We start from the raw sequence: 25,558 nt of genomic DNA, 5'->3' as shown, positions 1-25,558 counted from the left end.
GGTGACCTTTCAGTCTGCAGGCCAGTGCTCTGCCCACTGAGCCACACCAGCCAGGGCTCATCATCATTTTAATGGTTGACAACTACAGCAACAATAGTAACTACCATTTCTTTCATTCTCACACTGTTTCAGACTTTAAAAATTCTATGTGAATAAACTCACACATTACAACCACCTGGTGAGGAAGGTACTGTAACTGTCACCATTTATAGTGAGGAAAGTAATCTTTCAGAGATATAGAAATGTTTGACTATGTGTCTAAGATCACAGTATCAGTGCTTGTGCAGTCTAATCCATAGTTTCTTCTCTAAACCACTTACAAACTCATGAAAACTTTCATAGTTTTTCCCTGGCCACTGTGAATTGGTTGGGTGTCATCCCACGCAAAGCAAAAGATCGCCCATTTGATTCCTGGTCAGAGTGCATGCCTGGGTTGTGGGCCGGGTTCCCAGTGGGAGTATTTGTGAGAAGTGACTGATCAATGTTTCTCTCTCACATCGATGTTTCTCTCCCTCTTTCTCCCTCCCTTTACCTCTCTCAAGAAAATAAACAATCTTTAAATTAAAAAATAAAACTTTCATAGTTTTCTCAAGTTTACATTGTCTTATCCATATGTCATTACATCACTCATCTGACTGACAGTTTCAACCGAAGTTCTTCTCTGCTGTGCTGAAGTGAGAGATGCACTAAGACCCTCTGACTCAGGGAAGCGTACAATGTGCAGGCAGTTTGAACAATGGATGGTCCGAGATGAAGAAGAATGTAAAATCCCCGGATCAGAGCCTCCCACCCTAATCAAAGAGCATCTCCCACCCCTGAGGAGCTTCAGGTTTCATGATTCAGGAACAACAAATAATAAAATGACTTAAGGGCTTCATATAGGTTACACACTCCTCAACAGAAACTCATCTGTCTGGAACTGATTTCAAATGCAGTTTCTTGTAAGGTGAAGTAACAGCTTCTTTCTCTCAGTTCCAAGGAGGCTGCTCTAATCCTGTTTAGAATCATTTGTTCAGCCTGCCTACCTCTGTGTTGTGAGCTCTTTGAGAGGCTGGTCTGTACCTGAGTCTTCTCAGAAGTCACAGGCCCAGATCAGGGTTCCTGAGAGGGCCCCCGAATGTTTGCTGAATGATTTCACGATTACAAAATGAACTAGAAGATGATTAATGAACACCAAAGGGAATTTCTGTGAGACTGAAATATGGAGAGAGCTGAGGGGTAAATTGATAGCAGAACATTCATGCTGTATTACATAATTCACAGGACACTTTGTTGAACATTATTTAATTGCATGTTCACTATAGCATTAAAAATTGACATGTTATATATCAGGACACTAAGGACAACTAGCTACTGGCACAGCCTTACTCAAACAGAATTGGTGGGAACCAGCTAATCTAAGTACAAATATTCTCTCCAAGGTATTGCAAACTTTATCACCATTTTATTTATTGCCTAAATATGTTTCTGCCATCTATTTCTTTATTCTCTTCCCCATATCCCTCACTCTAAATATTATAGAGACAGTTGAAAGAAAACAGCCATAACCATGGGTTCTAATCTTGGATTCATTACCCACATTGGACCTATCCCCTCTAATATTCATACTCCCTAGGTATTTCCAAGGGTTGAAGTATTAAAGACATGCATGTAAGATATATAATAAGCCCAAAAATTAAATACATGTTATCTTTTAATATATCACTCTTATATTGAAGGCAACATCCAGGGTGCCATTAAGCAATGAATATAGTTTGAAGGAATTGTCAGGAACAGCAAATTTGATGACTGCAAATGACTCAGAGCATACCCAGAAACCAGTGTCCCCTCCTGGAGAAGCATGTGCCTTTGAAAAGCAAACTGGACAAAAATCGGGTAAGAGAAAATAATTTGGAAACTTTAGTTCCTCTAAGTCCAATGGAAGGGCTAATAAGTATGACCTAGGTATGTGAGGAGGACTTTGGTTGGGTCTGGACTTAAACTGAGCTGAGCTGAGACTGAAGTTAGCACTGGACCTTTGGGAAAACCCCATAAATTCTCTGAGTTCCCGAATGCTAACGTGTAAAGTGAAGATAAGGAATCATCACTCATATATTGTTTGAAAACAATCTGAATTTAAAACAGGTGACACATACAAGTTGTCCAATAAATCCATTGTGATAATAGCAACCACACTTTATTGGTGTTGTGTGCTCAGGCCTTTACTCAATGCCTAACACATAATGTGCACTCCATAAATATTTTATCAGTGATTAAAGATTGGCAAGTAAAATGGGAAAGATTGGCTGGTAATGGAAAAATCTAGAAACTAAAATTGAATCAGTCATCTGTAGTTAGAGTCTTAGTCTTCTGAACCAACAGTTAATGGAGTAAAATACCAGAGTATACAAAAGGACAGGTAATCATTTGATGGGAGGAGATTGTGTGTTACCTGACAAAATGGGAACTAACACTCTAGATCCCACCAACCTCACTTACCTGCCCTTCTCCAACTTAGAACTCGAGAAAGGAGATTGATGTGAAGATGTACAGCCCACAAGAAAGAAAGGGCCATGTGTACCAAGAGGTCAATGATCCCCAGGATGATGATTACCTTTGTAAGTGACCCTCACTAAGAAGCATATTCTGATACAATAATTTCATCTAGTCCTTTGGTCCCCAAATCATTCCCTTCCTCTAGTGACCTGGAGTACAGGATTGAGTCTCCATGATGTCAGTGCTGGACTCCCTCTGAAGCTCTTTGTGTCCAGGAACATGTGCTAACCCTTCCCTAACCCCACCCCTGTTGCTCTCACTTCCAGATTGTGAGAAGTGTCAGAACTTATTCATCGACAGCTGTGCTGTGCATGGGCCCCCTACATTTGCAAGGGACAGTGCAGTGGACAAGGGGCATCCCCACCGCTCAGCCCTCACCCTGCCCCCTGGGTTGAGAATTGGGCCCTCGGGCATCCCTGAGGCTGGGCTTGGAGTGTGGAATGAGGCAGCTGACTTGCCAGTGGGTCTGCACTTTGGCCCTTATGAAGGACACATCACAGAAGATGAAGAGGCAGCCAAGAGCAGATACTCCTGGCTGGTGAGAACTCTTTACCTCTTCCACTGTCCTCTGCCTTCCCACATTCCTTCTGAGGCTTGGAGGGACCTCACCTACATGCTAGACATGGAGGGGACAATATGGTTAGCTCTGTATACTGACTGGACTTTACATGAACACAGAGCTCCTATTTAAGGATCAGACGGTAAGCAGGAACAAAGTGGTGCAGACACAAAGGACTGGCTCCTCCCTTGTGGGGCTCCTGCTCTGATTGGACAGGTAGACTCAGATGTGTAGATGATGGGTAAGAAAAATATCATGTGGTCACAACTGGCAGTTGAGTCCCCATGCAGGCTGAAACAGCTTTGATAACAGTGGAGTAAAATAATTCTTCTGACTATTACCTCCCCACCAAAAAAATAAAAGGTCTTGAACTTCTTTTCTGAAACACAGATCACCAAAGGGAGAAACTGCTATGAGTATGTGGATGGAAAGGACAAATCCTGGGCCAACTGGATGAGGTGAGGTCAATAGGTCACTGGGTGCCAGAGGGGACACTCATCCCCCACAAGCCCATATATCTTTCCTTGTCATCATGCCTCCCTCAGTGCTCTCCCTTCATCCTTTTTCCCTCTTTTTCTCCATACAGTATTCTTTCATTTCAGGGGGCTTTAAGGAAAGAGTATAGCATATGTCTTCAAAATATAAAGTTCTCTGCTAGACATAATCTGGTCACTGGAAAGGACCTTGAAGAGCCTAGATTCACCAGGGACACTGGATTATACTTTAACTTATCAAATGAGCATTAATTAAGCACTGACTATATTCCAGTTTAGGTGAAGGAATACATTACTTACACAGATCACACAACCCATGTCCTTATGAAGGACTTCTTGCAACAGACATAAAACAATTGCTTTTAGAAACATTTAACTAATTTCCAAGAACTGCACAGTGTCAAGATAGCACAAACCAAGGGTGGCCTAAACCTGTGAGGGCAGCAAACCATCCCCACCTCACTTCTAACTAGAGCTGGGCTCTGAGGCCTGCAGAGGAATGGTCATGGGCCCTTTCCTAAGAGGGGCTCTCTTTTATCAGGGATAACAGAATATGAATCAACTACTATTGTTCTGTTTTATTTTAACTAGGACAAAAAGACCTCCAATTTTCTATGGTAACCTTGGGCAGGCAAGTGAATGATACCCTAAATAAAGTAGGGGGGTTGCAGAAAGGCCTCTCAAGACAAAATAGATGTGGGCTGAGTACTGGATAATTAGTGAGCTAATTTAGAAGCAGAGCCCTAGATCAAGCACCAGGTTCTGTGGTGTGAGACAACTTGATTTAGAGCTTGGAGAAGCCAGTGATCACTGGATATTATGGCCAGTCAGGGTGGAAGTTAAGTCTAGAACTGGGTTTTAGAAAATGGTGTTAGGCAGGATGAGCACTGCAAGCAGGACCTGGAAGTAGGAATTCACATGACATGATGACAGAAGCTCAGACAGTGAACAGAGGTTCCCCGAGAGCATGAGGGGCAGTGGGCAACACGAGAGCCTGAGGGCCTTAAGAATCAGTGAGGAGCTGGACATGGATGTAACCGGTAGTGGGAACTCATCACTGTGGTTTTCTTTCCCTTCCTCTGCCTCAATCCCAGGTATGTGAACTGTTCCCGGGATGATGAAGAGCAGAACCTGGTAGCCTTTCAATACCACGGGCAGATTTTCTACCGAACCTGCCGGGTCATCAGGCCGGGCTGTGAGCTGCTGGTCTGGTTTGGGGACGAGTATGGCCAGGAGCTGGGCAGCAAGTGGGGCAGCAAGTGGAAGAGAAAGCTCATGTCCAGGAGAGGTGGGCACCACTGTTCCTCAAAACAGAAAGAAAAGAGAGAATTCTCCATAGAAATATTCATGATCCAACTCCTAAGTAGAGTAAAGTCCACACTAAAGTCAGTAAAGTTTCAAATCACATGCTGCAGAAGTTCACAATGCAATCATGTCTTTGACTCTTAGGCAAAATTTTTATATTTTTTATTTTAAAAATATTTCATGAGCAAAATACACAACCACACATAGTGCTGAAAGACTGAAAGGCAAAAAAGAAGTTTTCAATCACTTACCAGTTCTCTCACCAAGGCAGTTTTTCTGAAACTTTTATAGCTGGTTGTTGTTGTTGTTGTTGTTTGTTCATTTTTCTCCATACTTCTGAATAAAACGTTTTTGTTTATAGGCATTCATTATTTTTTAAAGATTTTGCCCTGGCTGGTATGGCTCAGAGGTTGTGCACTGGCCTGTGAACCAAAGGGCTGCCGGTTTGATGCCCAGTTGGGACATATGCCTGGGTTTTGAACCAGGTCCCCAGTATGCTGCATGTGAGAGGCAACCACACGTTGATGTTTCTCTCCCTCTCCCTCCCTCCCTTCCCTCTTTTCTGAAAATAAATAAATACATAAATCAAACATTTTTAACCAAGAATTTATTTATCTTTACAGAGAGTGGAAAGGAGGGAGAAAGAAAAATCAATGCAAGGGAAACACTAATCAGTTGTCTATGGCATGCCCCAACTGGCCCACAACCCTGGCGTGTTTCCTGACTGGGAATTGAACTTGTAACCTTTCAGTTTGTGAGACAACACCCAACCCACCAAGCCACACCATTCAGGCAGGGCACATTCATCATTTCAGTGAATTGTCAGGTGAGATCCTATTCTGTGGGACAGAGGATCCTGGGACCTGGAAATACAGGTTAAGATGAGGATGAGAATCACTGCTCTTGAGGAGCTGACCAATAAAGGAGGGAAACACAGGCACACGTGCTTGCATGTGCATAACACCACACAGTGGTTAGTGCTTTGGAGAAAAGTAATCCAAGACAAGTGCTGAGGGATCAGAGTGAGGGGAGGTGCAGTGTGGCGCATGGCCCGGGAAGGGCTCCCTCAGGAGATAACATTTACAAAAATACCTGCAGACAGAAGATCCCAGATAGAGGGAGCAGCTAGTGCAGGGAAGAAAAGAGGTGGGGCGTTAAATTGGCTGAGGGTCACTCAGGTCTCGTCTCAGCACAGAGGGTAAGACCGGAGATCACATGTGCTCAGCAGCCTGGAAATGCAGAGCCAATGATCCGAGTTGAGACACTGGGGACTTTCCTGAGTGCAAGTGTGCAGTCGTCAGCTGTGAGTGGTGTGTTCTCTGTTCTGATCATGTTTTGTTAATTTTTAGAAAATAAACCCCAGTGGGGAATCCCCTCAGAGATTACTTCATCTCCAAGTGAGAGCACATGGTGGATTGGCCAGAGAGCAGCAGGAGTCAGGCGTGTAAGACGTGTGGTTGGAGAAAAATTTTGAAACAGGACCTACCAGGATATTTGAAATGGACTAACACTGAATGAGATGAAGCATAAATATTTGGTGTGAGGCTTGAGGAATGTTTTTCTTTTTAAGATTTCATTTATCTACTTTTAGAGAAGAAGAAGAAGAATGACAGGGAAACATCAATGTGTAGTTGCCTCTCACACACCCCCTACTGCGGACCTGACCCACAACCCAGGCAGGCATGCTGACTGGGAATCTAACCTGTGAGTCCTTGCTTCACAGGCAGGCACTCAATCCACTGAGGCACACAAGCAAGGGCAGGAAAGACATTTTATTTTATAGTTCTGAAAAACTGAAAGAAAAGCAATTTCTAGTTTTCCTCAGGATACCTGTAGTTGGGAAAGGTCACTGCAGTTCAGGGAGTGAAATGGCCTCTGATGTTACTCGAAAGTCCCTAGTCTGAGGAATATTAGCAAAGACCCTTGATGTGAGCTTTCTGGATTTCTGAAGAAGGTGCACTGCATAAAAATAAAAAGAAAGATAGAGTGGGGGTGGACACTGGGAGATGAAGCTTGCATTGCCACCACAGTAAGACTGATTCATGGGGCAGGTCTTACCAGAAGACAAGTTGTGTGACCCAGGCATTCTCATCAACATCTGCCCTGACCGAACCTTTCTCTTTCAGCGGAACCAAAGCCAGAGGTGCACCCATGTCCCTCCTGCTCTCTGGCCTTCTCCACTCAGAAATTCCTCAGCCAACACGTGAAACTCAATCATCCCCCTCAGATTCTCCCGGGAACATCTGCAAGAAAACACCTCCAAGCAGAGGAGCCCTGTCCAGAGGATCAGAATCAGCAGCAGCAACATACTAGTACACACAGCTGGAATGATAAAGCTGAAGGTCAAGAGGCCAAAGAAAGGTCCAAACCTTTGCATAAAAGGATCAGTCAGAGGAGAATCTTAAGACCCTTTTTCCAACCTGCCAAAGAATGAATGAGGAGCTCTAGTGAGAATGAGAGACTGAGGGAGGAAGAGCCCCGCAGAGGCCAGAAACAGAGTCCAGAGGGCACAGGCAAGTTATTTGTGAAAGCAGGAATGTCAAAAATTGAAACAATCCAGCACAGAGGGTGTTGGCAAGGCTTCAGTGATGGGTCACATCTCATCAGAGACCAGGGGACACACTCTGGGGAGAAGCCCTATGTTTGCAGGGAGTGTGGGCGAGGTTTTACATGCACTTCAGCTCTCATCACACACCAGAGGACACACTCAGGGGAGAAGCCCTATGTTTGCAGGGAATGTGGGCGACGCTTTACACAGAAATCAGGTCTCATCACACACCAAAGGACACACTCAGGGGAGAAGCCCTATGTTTGCAGAGAGTGTGGGCGAGGCTTTACAGAAAAGTCAGTTCTCATCACACACCAGAGGATACACTCAGGGGAGAAGCCCTATGTTTGCAGGGAGTGCGGACGAGGCTTTACACAGAAGTCAGTTCTAATCACACACCAGAGGACACACTCAGGGGAGAAACCCTATGTTTGCAGGGAGTGCGGGCGAGGCTTTACATGCAAGTCAGGTCTCATCACACACCAGAGGACACACTCTGGGGAGAAGCCCTATGTTTGCAGGGAGTGTGGGCGAGGTTTTACCTGGAAGTCAGGTCTCATCAGACACCAGAGGACACACTCAGGGGAGAAGCCCTATGTTTGCAGGGAGTGTGGGCGAGGCTTCACAGAAAAGTCAGTTCTCATCAGACACCAGAGGACACACTCTGGGGAGAAGCCCTTTGTTTGCAGGGAGTGTGGGCAAGGCTTTACACGGAAGTCAGTTCTCATCACACACCAGAGGACGCACTCTGGGGAGAAGCCCTATGTTTGCAGGGAGTGTGGGCGAGGCTTTACACAGAAGTCAAGTCTCATCACACACCAGAGGACACACTTTGGGGAGAAGCCCTATGTCTGTAGGGAGTGTGGGCGAGGCTTTACACGGAAGTCACACCTCATCACACACCAGAGGACACACTCTGGGGAGAAGCCCTATGTTTGCAAGGAGTGTGGGTGAGGCTTTACACAGAAGTCAAGTCTCATCACACACCAGAGGACACACTCTGGGGAGAAGCCCTATGTTTGCAAGGAGTGTGGGCGAGGCTTTACACAGAAGTCAGCTCTCATCACACACCAGAGGACACATTCTGGGTAGAAGCCCTATGTTTGCAGGTGAAGTGAATGAATCATTACCATTAAATCACATGTCAATAGCCCTAAGAAAACTATGGAACCTTACTCTCCCCAAGATTGTAATTAGTACAGAAGTAACTGGTTAAACAAACCCTCCAGTTTCATGACAAGATGTGAGATCGACAAACAGTTCCATGAGTAATGGGGTTATCAGCACCAGTCTCTTTCATGGGTTTTTGATGGCCTTTTCTAGAGAGTTTTGTCTCCGTACAAATATGAAGCCCACATCCCTCATTCCCCCATCACTGAAAGCAGAGTTGGGAAGAGCCACAAACAACTCATACTCTCAGCCACAGTTCAATCCCTACAAATGGGGAAGTCTGGAGCCAGTCTACTTTGGTTACTGCCCAGAGAGAGGGATTTGAGACAGACTCACCTGAGAAGGAAATTCCCCAGACTCCTGGGAAGTGGGGCCTTTTCTCTTAATAGGCTCCCTACTCCTCCCTTGGCTTCTCTTGGCTCTTCTAGTTTTCTACAACCTCCGGAGCCTCAGAGGTGAACAGCAGGGAGAGATGTATGCTTGTGTACGCATGTGAGCCTGGCTCAGTCTGGGCACCTGGTCTTCCTCACTCTCCTTTTTGCCCCTTCAGCATCAGCATTTCCTGGTGCACAGCATACAGGTTCCACATCTGTCCATAGTGGGTTGGAGTCTCAGCTCTGTCTTCTCCAGCTCGGTGACCTAAGGCAAGATTCTCAACTTCTGTCTGCCTGCTTCCTAGTCTGTACACTGGAAATAGGAACTCCAGCCTTTCAGTTTGACATTCAAAGTTGAGTCAGCACAGACAGAATCTGGCAAGTGGATCACTTAGATCACAAGTCCTGCTGAACAGCCATCGGTGCCCATGACTTCCAGGTGTTTAGCACTGGACAAAGGAAGATAAGGACAGGGTAGGAGTCTGTAGCCAAATTCAGAATTTGAGCAAACCCCACTGCTTTCCCAACATTGACTCAACTGCCCTGAGAAGGAGGCCTAAGGTGGGGGATGTGCCTCCTCCAGATTACCACCCTCTGAGCTTGTGCACTCAGAGCCTCCTCAACACAGGCAGGTGGTACTGAAAATACCCTGTGAAACAAGACCCTCACCCACCCCTTGCTGAGAACTGACACTGGGAACAGCACCTGCCTGCACTGGTGTGTTAGGTAGGATAGATGGTAAGCCAAGGCAGGGAGGACAAGGAAGACATGTCTCACCCACTGACCCAGCAGTCCTGAGCCTGGTCCAGTTCTATTGCCACACACATGTTCCAACATCACAAGAAACACCATGCTAACACACTGAAATTCTAGGCATCATTTCCACTATCTGGCAAAGAAAGGCTTTCAAACTGTATTCATTCCAAGGCCTAGAAGATGGGAGGGGGTTCACAGTACTTAAGGAAAGGACCCATAAAACAAATTTGGCTAACAGCTTTCCTTGGGCCACTACCTGTTTTTTGAGAGGGTCCCTAGTGTTTACAGAAACGAGGCCCATCAGCAACTTTGGGTAACTGCTTTAACTGTCTTCTGTCTCATATCTATTTTACAAGATGACCAAATGGGGTCTGAAGCCAGAGAAGTATTTGGGCTACTGACCCCCACACATACCTGTTTGAGTAGTCTCATCCCCCGTGGAAGCTGGCACTGCTTTTACCTGTCAATCAATATGTAAGTTCTTTGCCCCCATCCCACCAACTATATAAGTTCTCAGGACAAAGGACCTGGTGCTCTTGCCACCCAACTTCTTGCCTTTCACTCCCATCTCAGCAAGACCTGTCCTCTTCCATGAGAACGTATCACTAACAAACCCTGTTTGCACACTAATACACTTGCTGATCTGTAATCCTTCACTGCATCGGCAAGAAGAACCGAATTTCTCCTGTGACAGGTGCACCCAGTCTGCATATGTCATTCATGAAGCCCACAACACAGCAGCTTCCGTAATGCACTCTCCTTGCACCTGGGCCCCACAGGGCTTCATACACCACTGACACCATCTTGAAACTAGTACTTACTGTATCTTTAAACTTTTTTGTGAGGTCAAGCCTGATGGGATAATGGACAAGCACAATGTTGGTCATTCCTGGCCACCCCCTCCCAGATCATGTCCACAATGGCCCAGGAGCACAAAATTCCCATGGACCCACTGGGTGGGAGTCCAGCGAGACTCAGGGTGAGAACGGGGTAAACATCTGCATCTGCATAAGCACAGGGAAGGTTGCTAACAGCTCCCAGAGGTCGCACTTAGAACTAGAGCTGAGTTCAATTCAGATAGATGGTGAACAATTAGCAAGGATCCCATGATACCCTCTCCTGCATGAGGGAGACCTAAGCATGACCCACCCTATTCCTTCTGGAGTGGGTTTACCAAAGGGGGACACCAACCCCCATGACCTGGCATAATGACCTTCCTTGTCCTACTGCCAGGTTTGTGAAGAGTGTCTACATAAACTACATGTATTTCAATAATAAATATCCACTATTATTTTCTTTCTAATGCTTTTTTTAAAGGAAAGTGTGTGTCTTTCTTGGGTTTTGTTTCCCTTCCCTGTTTCTCCCCCACCACCATAGCCCAGAGAGAACACCATAAACTCAATATTCTGTGGCTTTCAGCATGGGCCATGGGAGAGGGGCAGAGTCCTGGTGTAATGGTGGGAGAGGGGCTGGCACTGAAATACAGTGGGGAAGGGGACCCACAGACTGCCATGTGATGGTCACTACCACCCCACCAGGGCAGACCCTGGAGCTCTCCCAGAAGGCTTCGAGATCCAAGAGGAGTAGAGAGGTCTGTTCCCTCTCCCTCCCCTTCAGCTGCAAACCACATTCCTAGTGTAGCTGCCAGCCTCCCAGGTGTCCCCCAAGTCCACATGCTGTCACCCTGACCTTGTACAGACCCTCCTTCACACAACCAAGCTGATCTGTGTTGTGAAAATGGTGTGCGGCTCTCAATGCTAAGTCATAAATAGGCCCTTTTGTTTCAGCCTTGCTTGCATAGTTCACACGGGCTCAGACCACCTTGTGCAGGGAGCTGGGTGTTTATATACTCCTCCCCCCACCCATCAGTGCATGGCAGCCACCATCCTTGTTTTAAAGGAGTGAGTGTAGCCTGACATCTGCTGTATTCTGCGTCTTTTGTTCTTGACAGGCAGCTGAAGTCACTGTCCTGTCCCTGTAACACCTGGCGGGCTCCCAAGGCCACTGCAGCTGCACCTGCCGGCTTCCCAACTCCTCCACATGACACTGTGATATGGACATGGATGGGGCAGGTCAATAGCCCCTGGGCAAAAACATTAGTTGCTGAGATTACAAGACGGCATGGCCACCTGCCTCCATCGCACACTTGACTCTGACTACAGTGGCCACCACGGCTATGGCCACCCCACCCGGTTTATGTTCTCATTGTCTGCCACCCAGGTAAGCAAGCTGTGGGCTGGCTTGGGGACCATAGCTGGGCAGGTGAGGGGGCCCCTGGCCACAACGGTCAGCCACAAACACAGAACAACTCACTGCCCTCCACAGCTGGGGTCAGGTAGGCCCTTCTAAAATTTGCTGATTGTCTTGACACCCAGACCCTGGCCTGTCTGTCCTTGGTCTGGCCCCAGGTCTGGCCCCGGCCCCAATTGCCCTGGACAGTGTCTGACAAGCCTCTGAGAGCCGCCCTTGGGGAAGTATGTTACCCACAGATGCTGTCTTCAAAGATCAAACTTCTTAAAAGTTACTTCAAAAAGCTTTCTTAAAAATTGTTTTTTTAAAGTAAAAGAAAATTAATCTGATCACCTGGAGAAAACTGTAACATTTTGAAATTTGCACTTTAAAATCTTCTTTTGCAGACTCTCATACTTGATGGGAACATTTTGTTTTCTGATGATATGCAATTATAGTTTTAAGAAAGTGACTTTGGGAAATATAGAAAATAAAAGCACCCATTATTCCATAATCCAGAAGGCACACCCAATAACACAGCGAGTTAGAACTTTCTGTTCACCGCACACACACGGGCACACACACACCTTTCCTTTACAAATGGTACAGAGCCCCGTCTGACTTCCTCAGCTGCCTCTTTCCCTTCCAAATGCCTTGAAAGCCTTCCTCCAGTTTCCACAGTTACACTGGGTCCCACACCCCGGGCTGGGCTGAGGTTTCACCAACCCCCCTGATTAGACAAGAATGGTGTTTCTGGGAAGAGTCTGTACAGCACACGTCAGCCTAGTTCCGGCACAGACGTGAGTGTGCAGTGTGTGCAGTGCACTCGGGGCCCAGGAGAGCTCTCCAGTGTCCTGCATTTAAGGGGAAAGTGCACTCCACCTTCAGGCCTCGCAGGATATCAACATCCTCCTCTCAGCCTTCTTCTGCCAAAGAAGGTGTTTCAAAATCCTTGAGTCCATGGTGGGGGTGGGGGCACTGTTTTCTGGGGAGCAGAGGAGAAACACGACACTGCGTGGTGGCTCTCGGGTGGGACCACGGGCATTGTCCTCTGTGCCCTGGCCTACTTCTCTTTGGCTTTGCAGCTTTTTGCCCAGGTGACGCCTTCTAATGAGGGCCCCCAAGATGCCTCAGACACTGTGGTTGGTAATGGAAGGGCAGGATGCAGCAAAACCAAGCCCTTCCCACAGGTGAGCATGGTGGTGACAGCCGCTGGGCTTACTGGACAGTTGGCTTGTGCTGTGGTCTCTCTCCTGTTGTCCTTCTAGGAAGCTCTCTCTGGGCACCAGATGGACTACTGATGTTCCCCAATGGTCCCCTGGTCTCAAGAGGCAAAGGAGAGACTGGGCTATCCCTCCCACCTACTTCCCAGAGAATGACTGAGGCCCATTCCCAGAAATGTAGGTCAGAAATGGCAAAGGGAAAACTCCGGTCTCATTCAAGGAGCCTGGCTGAGGGGATTTAGACCTGATGGGGATTGTTCTTTGCAGGTTGTGTTCCTGTGTCACCTTCAGATCAAATCGAACAAGGACAAGAAAGTCGAGGTTTCCTACAGCATCATTGGCCCAGGCGCTGACCCACCTCTTTTCTTTTTCTTTATCCTCACCCAAGGACATTTTTGTCATTGCTTTTAGAGAGAGGGGAGGGGAGAGAGAGCAACATCAGTGTGATGTCTGGTTGTCTCCCATACACGTCCCGACCAGGGATTGAACCCTCAACCTAGGGGCATGCCCTGACTGGAATGGAACCCTCAACCTTCAGTTACAGGAAGATGCTCCAACCAACTGAGCATGTGGCCAAGGCTGACAAACCTCCTTTGGTGTTTGATGTAACAAGGGGAAGTCGGTGGCCACGGGTGACGACAACCCTGGACGGAGTGAAGCAATTCAGGCTGTTGCTAGCGTCTCCTGTGTGGTGTCAGGGGGTTCTAGAACCAGGGTTACTGCCCCACTTTCCAGATACTTCAGACAGCCACTTGTCTTGTGAAGCTATTCGTGACATGTTTGTAAGCCCTTTCACATTCCAGGGGCTGCACACGAAGGTTAAGGGGATGGAGGTCGGCAGGACTGGGCGCAGATCTGAGCTGTGTCCATCATGCACAAGCTCTCATGGGCTGATCTCCAGTCCCCCTCACCTGCCAGTGGCAGCCCCTGCTGTTTTCTCCCCCTTTTTCTTCCTTTTCTGTCATGGTGGTTTTGTTCCCACAGCAAACTCCTGCTCACCAGCCAGCACCAACTGTCTCCTGATGACCACATGAGGGGCATACCCACCACAGGCTCATTCATGGACCAAACTCCAAAGTCTTGGTTTAAGCGACCAGGACTCACTCCGCCCACCCAGCTCTCCCCTCTGGCTTGTGAGGCCAGCATTCACACAGGACTCTCCTGACATTGTCAGGGAAAGAGGTACAAGAACCTGGGAGCAGGGGGACAGGTGGAGGGATGAGACCTGGGACGGCCACATGCCCTTCCCTCAGGTCCCTGATAGTTTCGTGTTAATGGGGGACAGTGTTCCCACAGCTACAGCCGTGTCAGAAGAATCCCTGAATCCTTCCAAATGAGTGAACAAATAACACTGAAATTGCTACAGGAGTGTGGTGGACTGTGCTGCTGTATCAGCTCACAGGCAGTGCTATCGTCTGCACGGTGAGTGGACTAAAGCAGAACCACGATGCATTTCAGACTTCTGTGGTCATTTTGTGGCCATGCTGGTTGTTCGCTATTGGGATATCAACTCCCCTGTGTTTCCCTGCAGGCACAGCCAGGATGCAAGTGACAGCAATGGACACAGCTGACGATGAGAACACCTACGACACAGCCACGGCTCACATCACAGTGCCTCAGCACCGCACGCTCACCATCAACCAGCACACGGGCATCATTGCTGTGCTCACTTCAGGGCCAGACTGACAAGGTAGGCGGCAGGAGGGGCCACTGAGTGGCATGGTTCATGTGTATTTGTCCCAGCTGGTGGGCATAGACATTTGCCAATCAAAGCAGACACCAGCCAATCACAACAGACTCTTAATTAGAACATGCACCAACCAGTCAGAAGGGGCACCTGCTGCAGACTGGGTCCTGCTGGTGCCCTCAGGCTGACTTAGAGCCCTGAGCAGAGTTAGCCCTAAGGAATCACCAGAGAACATCAGAAATGTGCTCATAAGACTGCCCTGTACGTAGCAGGATGAAATGGCCTCTCACAAAATTAGACTACAATCTCTCCTGAAAATAGAAAACACTCCCAGTATCGCCCACCACCGTAAGTGTGGAACACACAACTGAAGGGGTCCCAGAACCCATTATCTGCTGCTGGGACTGGGGATACATGGATCAGATCCCAATCCAGGTAAAGTCTCCTCAGGTCAGTTCTGGGAGGGGATGGTCTGAAATCACCAAGCTTTGCCTCTTTGCGGAGCCGGGGGGGCTGGGGCAGAAGGTGAGCTGTGGGGCAGCCTCTCAGCCTTGCCTTGAACACCTCACAGGACCCAACCCAGAAGCTGGTCATTTAACAGAGAGGATGGTCCTTCTAGGTGGGTGCCTCAGGGGCTCCTCATCTGCCCTCTGGGGGGCGCTGGGTGGATGAGCCCAACCTGCCTCTGATCCCCAGGGCAGAGCACCGTGTGTCTGTCTGCAGAGCGTGCCCGTGTGCAGCCTGACGGTTCAAGGTGACGACCTCCAAGGTGATGACCTCCAGGGTGACGAGTTAAGTTCTGCAGTGACAGCTGGATTCACACTCACTGATGCCAACAGCCACCCCCCCATCCCCAGCCTGACCGTGTGCAGCAGAAGCCAGCACATGTCCCATGAACTGAGTTCACTGGTGGCTCGTGCATCACTGTGTTGAGTCACTGAGGTCGCCCAGGCCCGTGGTCCTCAGCCAGGTGGCTCATTAGAACCCCCGGGCCTCACTGGGACACACTGACCAACCCTCTGTCCCAGGGCAAGGGCAGCCATCTCTGGCCTGGGCAGTGACTCAAATGGGAACACAAGAGCAGCAGGCAGAGTCCACGACAAAGTCTGGATGCGGTTGCTCTGGGGTCAGGGGAGGGGCTCTGCCTCCAACCACAAATTCCCATCACAGTGGTGCTGGGGATGGGCACAGGCATCCTTCCTGTGACAGTGTAGCCACCATGGCATGTGGGCCTCCCTGTGGTTGGTGCTTGTCCAGACATCAGCCAGACCAGCCAAGTTCTCAGGTTTCTACTCAGGACCTTGGCTGACCAAGAAGAAACATTAGTTACAGGTTACTGAGCAGAATGTGCAGCATGTTTTACCTGCATGGTCTGAAGTCTATGATGCAGAAATGCCTTAAGCCACTTGCCTGAAAATGTCAGCAAGACGGTTCAAGAGCATGACAGGACTATGGCTCTGTCACACAGTCCAGGCCCAGAGGCCCAGCTGCCAGGCAGCCCAGCAGCAGCACCAGGCACACAGCTTCAGCTGTCTTTCTGCTCTGTCTTCCTGGGCCTGTGTTTTGTCCCCCTGGTAGTGAGGGCCTCCTGCACTTCCAGCATCACACTCGTCCACTCCCAGAGAGGGAGGGGGGGCAGGAGCCAGTTTCTTTTCAACTGGAAGGCCACTACTGCAGGCTTGTTACAGTTGGGAAGCCCTCCCCACTCTGGAGGAAGCCACTGTTTGTGTCCTTTGATCCCAAGACAGAGATGCCAGGGCACAGACAGAGAACAGCAAGGCTTTGTGCCCTTATTCCCAGTGACGGAGATGTGAAGGCATGTCTGGACACAACTCTTTTGTCTAAATGGTCCTGAGTAGTAAACCCAGCACTGCCCCAAGGTGATGAGCGGATGTCGGGGTCTCACCTGGGGCTGTCGGGCATTCCAGCTGGGCTGTACTGAAGATTGCACACCTGACTCAGGACAGAGAAATTTGCTGTCCTCAAAAACTGTCAGAGGGGCTATGAGAAAGACAGGAGGTGGGAGATGGGGGCGGGGGGTACTAGCAGCAAGATACAATCCAGGCCTGACTTGTGCCTCTATTCCCAGCCCTGCAGGGCTGAGGGTCATGGTCAGGGCCTGGGGGATGGGCAGTCATGCTCACTGCCGCCACCTCCTGCTGCCACCTGGGATCAGGACTGCAAGGTGTTTGGCTCCTGCAGGCAGGATCGGTGCTCCTTCTCTGACTGGACTCTGGGTCTTGGGGTGGGATGAAGCTGACTATCAGCCAGGAGCCTGTGAGGAGCCCCCCAGCCCCTGACCCCGGGCCCCCAGCCCTGCCCCTGTCAACACCCCTGACTGTGGTTTGTCTCCACCAAGCATCTCGCTTGGGTGTCTTGGTATTTGGTTTCTTTCTTCTTTGTAAATGTCACTTGTGTAACTCTAAATGCCCATGGTTACAGCTTTGGACTGGAAAGAGCAAACGTAAAATAATACAAATAAAATAAATTAACCATATTGTGCTATAAAGCAAGTTCCAACAGATTTCCATTAAATGAAATTATGTAAGATATGTTACTTGCTCTCATTGCTAATAATCTAGAAATCAGGAACAGAAGGTAACTAGAAAGTCCTTTTATGTATATGTTATAAAATACACTTCTAAATAACCCCCCAAAACAAATCACATTTGGAATTAGAAATAACTTCAACTGAGTGATAATAAAAGTACTGCATAGCAAAGCCAGATCATTCAGGTTCCAGTAGTTCTCAAACACAAATGATTTTGCCCCCAGGGGGACATTAGGTAAAGCAGGGACACATTTTAGATTGTCATGAGGGCTGAGGTGAGGGAGAGTGTTACTGGCCAGTGGTGAATAGAGGTAATGGATGCTAATAAGCACCTACAGTGCAGAAAAATCTCCCAGGAGAAAAAATTTTGTGGCCCAAAATGTCCACAGTACTGTTACTAGGAAGACCCAAGTTAGGGGAGTCAGGAGACTTCCCCTCCTTCGTTCTTGTCCTGCTCGAAAGAATGGATTCAGGCAAGGGACAACAAGCACAGTGAAAGTGAGGTGGCAGGTTTATGTGTGAAATGCACTTGACAGGAACCTGCAAGCTTGCCCCCAGCTAGTCTGAGTGCCCCACCTGCTGGGGTTTCAGGGCTTTCATGTTTGCAGCGAGCCTCCAGGCTTCCCCTCTGCAGCCCTTCCTTCTCCCAGCTCTTCTCCCGACCTTGGGATTAACACACAGTTTCAAAGTCTTCTTTTCCCAGATAGAGAAAATGGCACACAGAATTTCAAAGGCTCCCCTCCAGGTGCTGTTGCACTCATCCCGTTCTCTCTTGTGACGTTTTGACCTCTGAAACTCTTCCCTGACCTGGCTCAGGACTGCTGAATTACTGGGTGGGATGTGCCCCCCTTCCCCTCCCCACCTTGGTTTGCTGTCTATCCTGCTTAGCAGTGCTGAGAATGAGAAGCCCTGCTTTGCATGGAACTCAATGAAGAGTTCAGGAGAATGGAAACCACACATCTCTTTGCTCCCTAGATCTGAAACAGTGCCTCTCTCTTTGCACAGACAGCACACAAACTGAGACCTAAAGAACAACAACAACAAAAGTTCACCATCTTGCAAAGATTGGCGAGTGTCCTAGGCTGAGAAGACACCCTCAAAAAGTCAGGAGGCAAAAAAGGCCTGACACCTTAGGAGATGGAACCACACTGTGATACGCCATGGCAGACATCTGAGGGTCACTGCTTCTTCTCATTGCCTGTAAATCACACTTCAATAGCTGTTCTACAGTGTAACTAGAATCAATAATCTTAGTCTTTTAGTTCCCAGAATTCACCGTCTAAAATCTCGCTCTTGAAAATTTGGACATTTGCCATATTATAAGTTCCTTAGATTACCTACATGGGACACATTTTCACTTAAAAGATACTTCTGATTTCCTAGTAGTAGAACACCATGCACCTAGGCCCTAACTCATTTAGTATATGTGCTGCCAAAGCGAGCAGTAGGCCCTAACTCATTTAAAATGCTAAGAATGCTGTTACCGCTTTATTTAGTCACTGATGAACTTATAACTACAAAAAGAAGTTTTCTAACTCTTCACATTGGTCTTATTTCTCCATGTTTTTTTCCAAGCTTTAGCTATTTTTAAGTTACATATAACTAAAATAATGTGATAATTATTATTACATGATACCTTACTTACCTTAAAGCTCATTAGAATCAACTTTTACATTATTACAAATAATAGAATTAAATAATATGTGAAAGAAATTACACGCATAATTAAATATCCTTTATATACAAAAGAGTAAATTAAAGATATAATTTTTTAAAAGACCCAATAGCAACAAAACAGGTAAAATGCCTGGGAGTAAACTTAACAAGAATATGCAAGATCCGTATGAACCAATTCATAACATGCTACCCAATAAAAGACACCTGAACATCACTGACTGTGGTAGCTCAGTGGCTCGGGTGCCGTGCCGCAGATCTAAAGTTCACCGGCTTGCTTACCAATCCTGGCATGTGCCTGAGTTGAGGGTTCGGTCCTCAGTTGGGGGCATGTGAGATGCAACTAATAGATGTTTCTCTCTCTCTCTCTCTTTCCCCTTCCCATCCCCTCTCTAAAGTAAATAATTTTTTTTTTCCAAAAAGACATTTGAGCCCTGGCTGGCGTAGCTCAGTGGATTGAGCACGGGCTGCGAACCAAAGTGTCACAGGTTTGATTCCCAGTCAGGGCACATGCCTGGGTTTCAGGCTATGGCCCCCAGCAACCGCACATTGATGTTTCTCTCTCTCTTTATCCCTCCCTTCCCTCTCTAAAAATAAATAAATAAAAACAAACAAACAAACAAATAAATCTTTTTTTAAAAGACACTTAAACAACAGGAAAGTAATAGCATGTTCTTAGATACAAAAATATATAATGATCTCAATTTCCCACAGTTACCTATAAATGTAATGTGATCTAGATTAAAATATCAGCAAAATTTTTTTTTGTCCCTCACCTGAGGACATGCTTATTGATTTCAGAGGGAAGGGAAGGGAGGAAGAGAGAGAGGGAAAGATACATCAATGTGAAAAAGAAACATCAAAGGGTTGCCTCCCCACTGGGGGACCAAACCCGCAACCTCGGCATGTGCCCTGACTAGAGCTTGAACTACAACCTTTCGGTTTATGGAATTGTTATGGGAGAAACTCAGTTCTCCTTGCCAACACAGTAAAGAATTGCAGATCAAATGCACTTCCAGACAAGATGGAGGCGTAGGTGGACACACTGTGCCTCCTCACACAACCAAAATTAAGGACAACAAAAATTTAGAAACAAAAAAAAAGACCAGAACAGACAGAAAACTGAACTGTACAGAAGTCTGACAACCATTCATCCAGACCTGTAAGAGGGGCGGAATCGGCGGCCTGCAGAGAGGGGTCAAGGCAGGAAAACTGGGTGGCTGGCAGACCCAGGCACACAGGTGGTGGCTAGCAGTCCCCGGGGCATGGGGAGGCAACGGGCAGACCCAGTGAGGCGCACAAGGCAGCTGGCTGTCCACAGTCACACATTCTCACGCAGATAAACCAGGTGAAAAACAAGCAGCGAGACAGACCACACAACCCAGGACCCCATTAACAGGAAATAAAGCCTAAAAGCACCGATTGAAAACACCTGTGGAGGTTGACGCACAGGGAGAGACTCCCAGCCTCACAGGAGAGTTCGTTGGAGAGACCCACGGGGTCCTAGAACATGCACAAGTCCACCCACCCAGGAACCAGCACTAGAAGGGCCCAATTTGCTTGGGGAGAGTGTCAGAGGGGACTGAAATCTGACAGAGAGCACAGCAAGCACCATTGTCCCCTCTCTGACCCCACCCCCACATTCAACGTCACAACCCAGCTACTGGGTTGCCCCTCCTGGATGAACACCTAAGGCTCCAGCCCTCATACATAACAAGCGCAACCAGACCAAAAAAAGATGGCTCAAACTGAAAAACAAATGAAAGCTGCAGAGCCAATACTTCTAAGCGACCAAGAGATAACCAACCTGTCACATGCACAGTTCAAAACACTGGTGATCAGGATGCTCACAGAATTGGTTGATTTTGGTCGCAAATTAGATGAAAAAATGAAGGCTACACTAAGTGAAATGAAGAAAAATGCACAGGGAACCAATAGTGATGGAAAGAAAACTGGGTCTCACATCAATGGAGTGGACCAGGAGGAAAAAAAAACATACAATCAGAAAAGAATGAAGGAATAAGAATTCAAAAAATGAGGAGAGGCTTAGGAACCTCCAGAACATCTTTAAACGTTCCAACATTTGAATTATAGGGGTACCAGAAGGAGAAGAGGAAGAACAACAAGTGGAAAACTTATTTGAACAAATAATAAAGTAGAATTTCCCTAATCTGGCAAAGGAAATAGACTTCCAGGAAATCCAGGAAGCTCAGAGAGCCCCAAAGAAGATGGACCCAAGGAGGAACACGCCAAGACATATCATAATTACACTACCCAAGATTAAAATTAAGGAGAGAATCCTAGAAGCAGCAAGAGATAAGGGGACAGTCGCCTACAAAGGAGTTCCCATCAGACTGTCAGCTGATTTCTCAAAAGAGACCTTGCAGGCAAGAAGGGGCTGGAAGGAAATATTCCAACTCATGAAAGATTGCTACATCCAAGATTGCTCTATCCAGCAAAGCTTTCATTGAGAATGGAAGGGCAGATAAAGTGCTTCTCAGATAAGGTCAAGTTAAAGGAGTTCATCATCACCAGGCCCTTATTTTATGAAATGTTAAAGGGACTTATCTAAGAAAAAGAAGATAAAAAACACATATAATAAAATGACAGCAAACTCACAATTATTAACAACCACATCTAAAACAAAAACAAAAAGAAACTAAACAAACAACTAAAACAGGAACAGAACCACAGAAATGGAGATCACATGGAGGGTTAGCAACAGGGGACTGGGAAGGGGAGAGAGGGGGAAAAGGTACGGAGAATAGGTAGCATAGACGGTAGGGAGAAAATAGACAGGGGGAGGGCAAGAATAGTAAGCGAAAGAACTTACATGTATGACCCATGGACATGAACTAAAGGGGGGAATATGGGTGGGAGGGGGTGTGCAGGGAGGAGGGGACTGAAGGGGGGGAAGGGGACAACTGTAATAGCATAATGAATAAAATGTATTTAAAAATAAATAAATAGAACATAAACGTGGGCACAGAAAACATACTGAGGTTGTGCTGACGTGAGGTGCCGAGGGGCTTCAAAATGTCCTTGCAAGATAGAGCAAATGCTTGGAAAAAGGTGCTATTCCCAAGATGCCCACTAGGTGACAACAAAAAGAGCATTTCCTGGAGACCTCAACTCGGATGCTATTCCACAGATGCACACTAGATGGCGCTGTGCAGCTGTGTAGAAAGGAGGTTCCCACCCGGAGAGAGCAGGGGTCCTGCCGTCAGCCCTGGGTCCTCTGACTGCTGGGATAGCACCTAAGAGAGGATGGAGCCCCTGACATGAGCTCTGGGTCCTCACCAAATAGTGTAAGAGGTTGTGTCGTGTCAGCCCCAGGTCTAGTGAACTCGGGCAGGGTTTCACCCAGAATGAGCAGTGGGGCCTATGACATCAGCTCAGGTCCTATGCGTATGGGGAGGGACCCCAGCTGCCAGAGTTAGGGGTCCTGTCGCTTCAGCTCTGGGTCCTGTGATTGTGGACAGGGGCTCCTCTCTGGGAGAACAGGGGTTCCTGTCATGTTAGCTATATACGCCTCCCGTTAGTTTGGGTAAATGTCCCAGGCGAGAGAGTGGTGGGCCCCTCCACATGCACTTGGGGTCCAACCACGGTGGGCATCTGAGACCTGCTGGGCTGCGGTGGTGCGAGGTGCCCCGGAGATTCAGCATGTCCTCGCAAGATAACACAAGTAGATGCTTGGTGGCCCAACACAAAATCGTAAATTTACTTAAAACCTTTTTTTTTTTTTTGCTCCTCAGTTTTCGTTAGTGTTCGTGAATTTAATGTGTGGCCCAGGACAGCTCTTCTTCCAGTGTGGCCCAGAGATGCCAACAGGTTGGACACCCCTGCCTAGAGACTAGCCTCCATCACCAGCAAGGTGTCGAGACTCTGCTGTCACCAGGGACCCCAGAGGCCAACATCGGCCTCTCTGGTTGGAGACGGTGGGGGCTTCCACAGACGGAGGCACCAGCACCGAGACGGAACCTTGCATGTGGGAAGCTGAGTGAAATATAGACTTTAGTTCATGATGATATGTCAGTATTTGTTTATTAATTATAACATTTCTGTACAAAAATAGGAGAAATTGAGAGTCAAATAACTGGAAAATTAGAGAAAATGGGTAATTTCCTAGTAAAAATGCACATTATTAAAACAGACCCTACCCTGGCTGGTGTGACTCAGTGGATTGAGTGCCAGCCTGGGAGACAAAGGGCCTCTGGTTAGATTCCCAGTCAGGACACAGGCCTGGGTTGTCGGCCCCCTACAGGTCACTAGTAGGGGGCACTCAAGAGGCAACCACACATTGATGTTTCTCTCCCTCTCTCCCTCCCTTCCCCTCTAAAAATACATAAATAAAATAAATAAAATGGACCTAAAATAAGGAAAATACAGAGAAATTATTCATCCAGGCCCCTCCCCTCTCTCCCATGCTCATTGTGGTCTCCTCATTGTTCTGGGGTCCACACCCCACCCCCCGGGACAGGAATGGAACAGGGCAGAGCTGCTGGGCACCTCCCCTGCTAGGCACCCCCAGTGAGGCCCGAGCAGAGGGCACCTCGGAGATCACCGATTCTGATGTGGACGCCAGGGCCCTTTGATCACAATGTCCTGGAGCCACTTACTGAGGGAACATGAATTAACAAATGTTCGATGGCAGGAAGAGGTCGGGACTTGCGAGAGGCGCCCTGACGCCTGGCTTTGGCCCTGGCAGGTTGGGTGGGGCTCTGACACTCAGGGCCCCTCTGCAGCCCTCTGCCCACAGGCACCGCCCCCGCTGTAGCTGGAACTGGCTGAGGGGACACTACCCAAGGACAGCAATCCAGCAGCCATGTGGCACGTCAGGACGTGGGGCTGCTGCGACGTCACCCGTTCTCCAGGGCGGAGCCCGCCTGAAGGAGCGAAAGTCATGCAGAGAGACAGCTGCACGCCCAGGCCTCCCAGTGCAACCTTGTGGGTGCAGGCGAGGCCGGGGCCAGCCAGGAGCCACCGAAGCTCTCGCGCATCTCTGCCAGCTGCGCTCGAGGGTCCTTCAGTCTCAGTGGCCGGAGACCGTCAGCCATCGCAAGAAGCAGGAAAGAAAGCGGAGCCGCCTCCGCCCAGGGTTCCAGAATGACAGGGCCTGTGGCCAGAGGGAGGGTGTGGAGGCCCCCACACCGCGCCCTCCTACCCATCACAGCACTCGGCATTTCCTCCTGGACCTTCCCGCTTCCGTCCCTCCAAGTTCCCCAACACCCGGAGCGAGCAGCTGCTGCAGCCCCTGCAGGAGCTGCTTTCCCCCACCCCCTCGCCCTCCCAGGTGTGAAAATACACATTTTGTTTTTGTTTTTGTTTTTGTTTTTAAAGAAAGCCCCATTGCTCTCCTATCCTGTGAGGTCAAAGGGGAAAAATAGGGCAAAGTGGGAAACAGACTTCGGACACAGAATCTGCTGGCGCCTTGACTGTGGACTTCCCAGCCTCCAGCTCATGAGAAAAACGTTCCCGTTGCTGGTTCGCCGCCAGCCTCTGGTCTGAGATGGCCGCTCCCGCAGTGAGGCCGCAGGTGCCGGCGCAGCCTGGCAGTGAGCCGGGAGGACCGGCGGGGCGGTGCTGCCCCACAGAAAAGGCGGGGAATATGTGTTATTGCTTAAGCCCTCAAATGTTGGGGTGGCTTGTTACACAGCAACAAGTGACTGATACACATGACGCCCTACCAGTTTTACATAATTTGCAAATAAAATAAGCTTAAATAATAAAAAACCGGAAAATGAAAAAATACTAGCGGCACAAATATCCACTGAAAATGGTCCTGTCTGCGGCCCTGGCGGGACAGCTCAGCGGGTGGGGTGTCGTCCTGACGTGCGGAGGCTGCTGGTTTGAGCCTGGACCAGGGCACCTGCGAGAAACCACCAATGACGCAGAAGCAAGTGGGACAACAAGCCGTGCTTGCTCGCTCTCTGTCTCCCCCTCCTCCCTCTCTCCCCCCGTTCCTCACTCTCTAAAATCAATAAGTTAAAAAAAATGTTTAAAGAAAAGGAAGTGGCTCTTTCTGTCCCAACCTGGGACTAACCTGACCGTCCACCTTCGGAGGACGCAGCGCCCTCTGAGGCAGCGGTGGGATGTGCAGCCAGGCCTCCCCTCGTCCCGCCGAGACCCCCCGATGGCCAGCCGCGGCCCCCCCCCCCCCCCCCCCCCCCCCCCCCCCCGTCTCCACTTCCCTGGACGGGACTTCCTGCTCTCAGCACCTCCCCCCCAGGCCCCCCCCCCCCCCCCCCCCCCCGTGTCTTCTGTCCGCACCCCCAGCCACAGCCCCGCGGCCGGCCGGGGTCGCCGCAGTCTCACAGCCACTCCGTCTCCCGAGCAGCTGTTGGGGTCTAACAGGCCACCTCTGTGTGGCCCCTAATGAGGAAGTCTGTTTGCTGGCTGGCTTCACTGTGGTTATTTACCTAATTCCTTCCAGGGCACCTGTCCTCTCCCTAC

At 48.6% G+C, this 25,558-nt stretch overlaps 1 protein-coding gene and 1 long non-coding RNA gene across 2 annotated transcripts; both read left to right on the top strand.

The window, feature by feature from the left end:
- The first annotated feature begins 1,566 nt into the window (after positions 1–1,566).
- On the top strand, positions 1,567–7,982 carry LOC114499169 (histone-lysine N-methyltransferase PRDM9-like). The gene is made up of 7 exons (XM_036029944.1): positions 1,567–1,875; positions 2,498–2,597; positions 2,802–3,073; positions 3,485–3,552; positions 4,683–4,876; positions 7,020–7,556; positions 7,809–7,982. Exons 1-6 carry the CDS (start codon positions 1,795–1,797, stop codon positions 7,325–7,327), a joined length of 1,023 nt encoding a protein of 340 aa, XP_035885837.1. The 5' UTR covers positions 1,567–1,794; the 3' UTR covers positions 7,328–7,556; positions 7,809–7,982.
- A 1,175-nt stretch (positions 7,983–9,157) lies between these two features.
- LOC118501427 lies at positions 9,158–23,997 on the top strand. The gene is made up of 3 exons (XR_004904082.1): positions 9,158–9,555; positions 13,942–13,947; positions 23,987–23,997. It is a non-coding gene; the product is annotated as an uncharacterized LOC118501427 (long non-coding RNA).
- The last annotated feature ends 1,561 nt before the right edge of the window (positions 23,998–25,558 follow it).

Source organism: Phyllostomus discolor, chromosome 6 (assembly GCF_004126475.2).
Source record: "Phyllostomus discolor isolate MPI-MPIP mPhyDis1 chromosome 6, mPhyDis1.pri.v3, whole genome shotgun sequence".
Classification (NCBI taxonomy): domain Eukaryota; kingdom Metazoa; phylum Chordata; class Mammalia; order Chiroptera; family Phyllostomidae; genus Phyllostomus; species Phyllostomus discolor.
The sequence above is the reverse complement of the archived record's forward strand: the minus strand, read 5'-3'. Positions and strand labels throughout refer to the sequence as shown.